The sequence below is a fragment of the Cervus canadensis genome, chromosome 10 (assembly GCF_019320065.1).
Source record: "Cervus canadensis isolate Bull #8, Minnesota chromosome 10, ASM1932006v1, whole genome shotgun sequence".
Taxonomy (NCBI): domain Eukaryota; kingdom Metazoa; phylum Chordata; class Mammalia; order Artiodactyla; family Cervidae; genus Cervus; species Cervus canadensis.
This window is the reverse complement of record NC_057395.1, coordinates 71,933,863-71,941,950: the sequence shown is the minus strand read 5'-3', so window position 1 is coordinate 71,941,950 and position 8,088 is coordinate 71,933,863. Positions and strand designations below refer to the sequence as shown.

Sequence of the window (8,088 nt, the reverse complement as noted above, 5' to 3'; positions counted from 1 at the left end):
GCTTCTCTCTAGTTGTGCCTCTCAGTTTAGTTGCTCTGGGGCATGTAGGATCTTAGTTCCCCAACTAGGAATTGAACTCATGCCCCCTGCAGTGGAAGCGTGGAGTCTTAACCACTGGATCACCAGGGAAATTCCCTCTTTTTCATTTTGTATTAGTAAGTTCAGGATGTTATTACCTCCTCCAGAAAAGCTTTCTTGGACATCCCAGAAGACCTGATTGTCGCTCCTTCCTCCTGTGTCTGCAGGCTGTATACTTCCTTCTGCCATAATATTTTCAATGTTGTGTGCTCGTGGGCTGGACTGACTCCCCGAGTGGCCTGCCAGACCTGTGTCTGGTTCCATCTTTAAACCCCTGACAACTAGCTCAGTACCTGGCACACGGCAGGTGTCCAACAAAAATTTACTCCTTACGCCACCTGCCTCTCCCCTGGCTTTGGATTCTAGAATAAACACAGCACAGAGTCAATGGTTCACAATACCATCATCCAGGCTATAGATGGAGGATGTTGTTTTTAAAAAGAGAACAGCCTCTGGTCCAAAGAACAGTTTATTTAAAACAAAGGTGACAAAGTGGAGGAAGGAGGGAGAACAATTCTAACATAAAAGCACATAGGAAGCATCTCAAATTTTTTTTTAAAAAAAGGGCAGTGGAGGAAGCTATGTCTCATACATATACAAACTGCTGACCTCAATTGATTATTTACATCCAAACTTTATAAAATAGCATTTCAAGTCAGCACTTAAGCCAGTGTTATTAGTTTTTGTTACAAAAAGTTAAAGCTACAAACTTCACATTTTTAAGTTGTACGTCTGCAACAGCATTTAAGCTTTTTTTTTTTTCCCCAAGTTGGTCCGAGTGCAAGCTGGTGGAAGAGATTTTCTCCCCCCTCCCAAACACAAAAAAAGTACATCAATTCCAAATACAACGACTATAATCCTGATGAAATCCTGATGAAAACACAGACACAGTGCTTAAGAAAGGATGGGGTGATAGGATGTGCACTGGGCAGGAACAATTTTCAGGTAAAAAAAAAGGAGCTGCAGTCTTTAGAGGCAACATGGTATGCTAGAAAGGGCACTGGAAGAAAAGACCTGGATATGAACTCTGGCTCTGCTGTATTCTAGTTACCTGACTTTGAGCAACAGACTTTACCTCTCAGAGCCTCAGTTTCCTTTCCTGTAAAATGAGGACAAAGATACCTGTATCTCTCAGAGATACTAAGTTTTAGTAGATGTTGGGCTGTTCAGATTATCTCCTTCTTCGTGAGTGAGATTTGGTACTTTGTATCTTTCAGGGAATTTGTCTGTTTTATTTAAGTTGTTATTAGCCTTTTAATATCTGTAGGGTCTATACTGATGTCACCTCTCATTCCTGATACCAGTAACTGCTATTGAGTTTGAAATGGTATAATAAATTTCTGGCAGTAGGTGCTAAATAAATGTTTCTTGGATCAGAACCTACAGCCTCAAGGAATCAAGGCCATAGTTCTTAAGTTGCTTCAGAGTACTGGTTCTGTCTGTCTATATCTATCTATTTATCCATCACACTAAACATTTATCCACCGGTCCATCTGTCTATCAATCAGCTGGTGGCTGGGAGAAGAGACAAGGAAAAATAAAAAATAGAAACTTGCTGCAAAATTACTGATGAGGAAGCAATAAAGATATTCCTGGAGGATCTGAGATTTTTAAAAGACACAGTTAGGTCTGGGTCATTGTTTATTAGGGGAGAACAAGTGAGAGGCCCAGCGTCCCATGGAAGCTGGAATCACAAATGATTGAAGCTCAGGGCTCTACAGGAAGCCAGCTGGCCTATCGTGAATTTAGTATCCAAGGAGAAAAATGACTAGGATTGACTTCTCTGCCTTCCTGGCATAAGAAAACAAACACACCTTGTCAGAAAATCTATCTCATCCAAAATAAATTGACTTCTGGCCAAAGGGCTTTGTCTAGCTCAACTGGAGAGCAATGTACTTTGTTGGACCAGCATGTTGGATACACACAAGGAGCTGAAACAAAATAAACTTCAGATCAAGACTCATCACCCAAGAATATTTATGGGGAAAAACTGAACCTTCTTTTACTTGGATCTAGCTTAGGAAGGGAGAAAATGGGCATTCCCCTCCTGTCTGGCCAAGTGCAAAATCCTTTTAAAAAAAAAAAAGAGAGGGAGGGAGGGAAACTGGGGCAGGACGGTTAATCAGCACAGCAGATAGGGATAGGGAAATTCATGTTTCACACTTTTTTAACTCACTTGACTGTCAGACTTGACTGATTCAGTGGTTTCCCAACCTAAGAATGCCAGCTAGGATTTTTTAGTCTGTGCAAGAAAAGTGGTCACTTCATTTTTAAGAAGGCTTGTTGGATAAACAACAAGGTCTCACTGTATAGCACAGGGAACTATATTCAATATCCTGTGACAAAATATAATAGGAAAGAATACGAAAAAGGATGTATAACTGAGTCACTTTACTATACAGCAGAAGCTAACAAAACACTGTAAATCAACTATATGTGAATAAAATAAAATTTTAAAAAGAAGACTTGTGGCTTTCCTTTTCCCTGTAAATACTGGTCCCACATAGTGGTGCTGTGAATCCTGACTTTACCACTTACTAGCTGTATGACCTAGGGAAAGAACTTTTTTCCTCTCTGAACTTGCTTCATCCGCTGTGAAATGAAGATGAAATACTTAATTCACAGAGTTACTGGGGAGGTTGGAGCTGACATAGAGAGCCTACCTACCTAGCTCAGTGCCTGGCATATAGTAAGGGGTCATGATTGCTAGCTGCCCTTTATTATTATAGCAGGATTCTCAAATTGTCCTCTGTTCTCTGTATCTGCCAAGCAGCTGTGTAACTGGCCAAGCCCTGCAGACCAACAATGGCCTCTTGCATTTTCAATAGCTTGCTGTCATTGCAAAGAACAGAATCTGGCCAAAAAGGAACATCCCTGACTTGCCACTGATTCCCAGGTTTGGGCAGCAAGAGCAATTATGGGGTCAAATTACAGTAACCTTAGGTGCAACCCAGTCACGGCTCCCCTATCTGAGGGGAAGAGATTCTAAAAAATAAAAAGGCAGTTGCCTTTCCCAACTGTCTGCTCTCAGCCATGTGACTAAGTGACACGTGGCCTAGAGCCAAAGCCGCAGAGGGATGGCTTGATGCTGTCTGTTGCAAAACCCTCTGACCTGCTTTAGGCTCTGCGTCTGCCTGTGTGATGCTCGTGTGCTACCCGGCAGATGCCGCAGAGCTTGTGGGATGGCTGAAATGGAATGATCTTGGCTCCCCAGGGGACTCTCTTCACAGCCAGTTGCCTACTGAAGAGAAAAGCCGGGCAAGTTCCCATTAGCAGGGTTCCCTGGAACTTTACCAAAATGCACACGAGCGCCTTCCTTCAGAGAAGGGGCTGCTTGGCCCAGTGAAGCAGGAGTGAGGGGCCCCACCATCCAGTCCCAGCACTTCCTTTCATTTGCTTTGTGATTTGGGCCATGTCACTTCCCTGCTCTGGGCCACCATCAGCCCAGATGATGTCTATATGGTCCCTTCCAGCTTCGGCATCCTACACATCTGGGTTGAGTCTCCTGGAGGACAAATCTTAAGTCTGATATTCATTTACCCTTTCCAGACCCCAAGCAGTAAAATGAAAAAAGGAAACAGTCACATGTTTGAATGTGGGTCACAAAAGCAATGCCTCTTCCCCTGTCTGTAAGGAACATGGAGCAAAATGCCACGGGTGTCATCTTCACGTGAATGACGAGAACTTGGAAAGCCTTTTCCCCTTTCGTGGACTGAATGCAGCCCCACTTTGCCGGGGGTTCTGGGTAGGCCTGTGCCCTCGCTTGGATCACGTCTCCTCTTAAGGCACTGGGCAGTGTCTGTGCTGTGACTCTAGGCAGTTGGGAGAGCAGAGGTGGATGAAGGGTGTTGAAACTGCAAAGGCCAAGCTTGCAAGGAGGACGCCAGGCTTCTCCTGGGACTCAGAAACCCAATGCAAATTGTCTTTCCCAGGACACCACCAATAGCTCTGGAAGCCAGGGGTGGCCCGCGTAAGGCTGAAAGCGTGGCGAAGGAACTGAGCCCGATCTCGTCTGTCAGCACAGCCCAACTAGAGGGTGAGGCCGGCTCCAGGGGGTGGAGGGCCCCCCGCAGCCTCCCAGTGTCCTCTGCCCTCATGTTCCACAGTACCGTCATCTTACAGAAAAGAGGCAACTGTTTTAAAACTGTACCTGTACAGAGATGCCACCACACCACGTGGGGAATCTAGTTATAATTTATATATATATGTGCATATTTATATATTTTTTTAAAAAAGTCTTCCAGAAAGAACCACTGAAAGCTACTGGGAGAAGAAAAACAAAGAGACCGCGTGACACTTTCCCAGCGCTCACTCGACGAGGAGTCTCTGGTTCTGGGGTGGGAAAGTCTGAGGTTCAAAGCGCCCACATGAGTCCTGGGAAATGATATATACCTGTCCAGTTCAAATACACACAGCGGGGCGGTGTGCCGACTGGCTTCGCAGCCCTGGCCGCTGGCGCACTTTCTTGCTTCCTGAGTTCACAGAGGGGGCTCTGGAGAGATGAGGGAGGCGAGCGGGAGCTCACTGGCGGCCTGGGGCCGGGCCACCCTCAGAAGTTCTGCTGCCGCCGCTTCTTAGCCTCAATGGCGTCCAGGATGGGCTGCCGCTTTGACTGGTACTTCTGCCGGATCTCCTCAATCTCCTGCTCCATCATGGGGTCCAGGGCCAGAAGCCTCTTCTGAAGGTCTTCCACCGTCCAACTCTTCAGCTACGGGGAGAGGCAGACAGCACAGTCACGACAAGGCCCGGGTCAGTGGCTTCTGGAGACAACCTAGCCTTTTGTTTTTTTGGCTGTGCCACCTGGCTTGTGGGATCTTAGTTCCCTGACCAGGAATTGAACCAGCACCCTTGGCTTTGAAGGTGTGGAGTCCTAACCACTGGAACACCAGGGAAATCCCCCCGGGGAAGGGTTCTAAGTGCTACTCTCTTTGATTTACTGTTCCTTGACCAGGAACCTAATGAAGAAGACTTTCGCCTCCCCTCTCTGGTAAGTTAATGACACTGGATTCATGGTCAGGGCACTAACATAACAGTAATTTGGTATATAATCAGCAGAATGGCTCCCTCCTCATTCTCGTCCTACCTGTAAGATGGGCGTGTGCACGGTGGCCGTGTCTCCTGGACGCTACACCAGGAGGACGGCTGCTCTCCCCACCGTCCCGCCTCCCCACACTGTCTTGGCAATGGCACATTGCTCATCACTGGCATTTACTGGGGGCACCACTCTTAAGTAAGCACTTTACAGGGATCATCTACGTAAGTGTCTCAGGAATAATGACACAAACCCCGAGTGTGGGTGGGGGGTGGGGGGTAGTTGGAGAAGCCCTGAAACTTCTAAGATGAACTTTCCATCAGGCAGAAAGAAAAAAAAAAAAAAGAAAAGAGGACCTGATATCTACATTAATAACAAAGGCAAGCGTTTCCCCAGTGCTCTCCACGCACCAGACACTGAGTGCTTGATGTATGTTAATATTATACATTCATTAATTCAATCCTCAGGACAATCCTATGATTTCAGTGTATTATTATCCCTACGTTACAGATGAGCAAGCCAAGGAAGAGGGTGGCTCAATGACCTGCCCAATGGGCAAGAAGTGGCCAAGTCAAGGGACTTTCCTGGTCGTCCAGGGGTTGGGACTTTGCCTTCCAGTGTAGTGGGGTGTGGGTTCGATCCCTGATTGCGGGAGCTAGAATCCCACGTTTCTCAACTAAAAAACCAAAACATAAAAGTGGAGGCAATATTATAACAACTTCAATAAAGGCTTAAAAAAAAAATGGTCCACATCAAAAAAATCTTTGGGAAAAAAGAAAAGTGGCAGAGTCAAGATTGAAACCCGGAGCCCCTACTCTGAACCAGCACTGGGAGAAGGCAGACCTGCCAAGGCACGGGCTTGAGAACCCACTCCGCCTGTGCTGGAAACATGGTTCTGCCTTGTGCAGATGCTGTGGGACTCCGGCCAGTGACCAGTCTCTCCGGGGCATCCTCATCTACGGAAGTGGGACACGGGGCCTCACCATGTTTATTGTAAGAATTAAATGAGACTGGGGTTGTTGGGTTGTTGGCACAGTGCCCGGAGCCCTGTGTGCTTCAAGATGGCAGTGCATGTGACAACACACTCTCCTGGCCACGGCCGGGGGGCCCGTCGTCCACCTGTGTCTGCAGCTGTCAGGCACGTGCCCTCATGGCCGTGGCCGTCTCTGTGGAGCGTTCACTGCACCTGAGCGAGGCCAGGCCCAGCGGGCAGGGGCGGGGATGAATGCCAACATTCTCCACAGCAGGTGGTGAGAAATTCTGTGAGCCCACGGCCGGTCGACAGGCGCCGTGTTTCAGGAACTGAAAAGGTTCACTCAAGCGTCACAGGAGATTTATAGACTCATCGGCTGCCCCTGCCCCTTCCTGAGGCCTCAGCAGGGGAGGGGGGGTCGAAAGGTGGGTGAAGGAGCCTCTTTCTGTCCCCTCTCCCTTTAGAGGGTGGAGTGGGAAGCGCTCCAGTGGCCTCGGCAGAAATGGCTTAATGACCAGTCACCACAGGAATGTCCCTTGGCCCGCTTCAGGGAGGTGGTCTGAGACGTGAGAAAAGCCTCATAGTTCAAGACGAAAGGTTCTTTGTGAGGTGAGAATGGAAAGACTCGAGAGGGTGGGGGAATGCTGGAAAGTTGGGCTGAAAAGCTCCATCTTGCTTCCAGCCTGTGTGGCTTTATACCATCTTGGAGGTTGGTATTCTTGGCCCAGGGACACCCCAGAGGGCGATGCTTGCCTAGTCTTTAGCTTTTTTTTTGGAGCCCTTCTCCAAAGAGAGGACACCTCAAACCTAAAACTGGATGTTACTAGTAGTTCAGGACAGATCCTAACTCTTCACTGGCTGTGTCACCTTGGACAAATAACTTGACCTCTTTGAGCCTCACTTTGCTCCTCTGGAAAACAGACAATACCAGTTCCTCCACCCCTTGGGCTGAAATGAGAATTAGATGAGTTCATAATAGGCGTGGCGCTCACAGTGCAGGACTTCATTGTCGCATGTATCTGGTGGATAGTTAGCACGTCACAAATGGTAGCTATCAATGTTATTAATAACTGTGATTTTTGTTGCTGTTAATATTATCATTAACAATATTATTAGAAAGTCTCTAACCTCCCATCACGACTTGGTGACTAAACAACAACAAATCTCCTATCAACAAGCTGTTCCTACAATCTCTGATCCAAACCAGAGTCAGACGAGTGAAAATGAAACTATCCTACTCTAGTTTGCATTAACAGTGCCTAAGGACTGGGACTTTCCCACAATGCCTGTTAAAACAAGTCTTTAACAAAACAGTTTTCATCCATCCATTTATCAAACACTTGCTGAATACCTACTATGGGCTAGACACTGTCCAAGGCACAGAGGATACTTTAGTGAAAAGAAAAACAAAAACTCCCCAAATCGTTGCCCTTGTGAAGCTTACATTTTAGTGAAGTGAGACAGACATGGCAAGTAACATAGTACATTAGTGAATGACTCAGATTAGAAGGTGATACAAAAAAGAAAAGAACAACATACAGTGAAGGAAGGGGAGTTGGGAATTGGGGTGGGAGGCTTACTCCTGGTCCATCCATTCAGATAAAAACTCAGTGGCAGGACTTCCTTGGTGGTCCAGGGGCTAAGATTGAGCTCACAACGCAGGAGGCCCGGATTCGACCCCTGGTCAGGGAACTAGATCCCATATGCTGAAACTAAGATTGAAGATTTCTTATACGGTAACGAAGACCCAGAGCAGCCAAATAAATAAATAAAAAACAAATAAATATTCTTTTAAAAAGAAATGAAAAGAAAAAAAAGTCGATGGAACTGCACTGGCTTGCCAGATTGTCCTGCCGCTTCAGGCAGCCCCTGTTCCCTCTAGGCCTCAGTTTCCCCACTTGTAAGAAAGGGCTGCCTAGATGATCTTAAAGGTCTTTTGAAATTCAGTGTTTCTCAAAGTATAACCCATGGGTCACCTGCATCAGAATCACTTGTTGAAAATACA

At 46.7% G+C, this 8,088-nt stretch overlaps 1 protein-coding gene across 1 annotated transcript in view; it reads right to left on the bottom strand.

The window, feature by feature from the left end:
* Positions 1 to 529: 529 nt before the first annotated feature.
* The window catches only part of STK4 (serine/threonine kinase 4), a 90,362-nt gene continuing 82,803 nt past the window's right edge, over positions 530 to 8,088 (bottom strand). Inside the window, exon 11 of the mRNA XM_043479139.1 lies at positions 530 to 4,786. Within this exon, the coding sequence (XP_043335074.1) occupies positions 4,628 to 4,786 (159 nt within the window). The 3' untranslated portion in view covers positions 530 to 4,627. The remainder of the gene's footprint in view (positions 4,787 to 8,088) is intronic.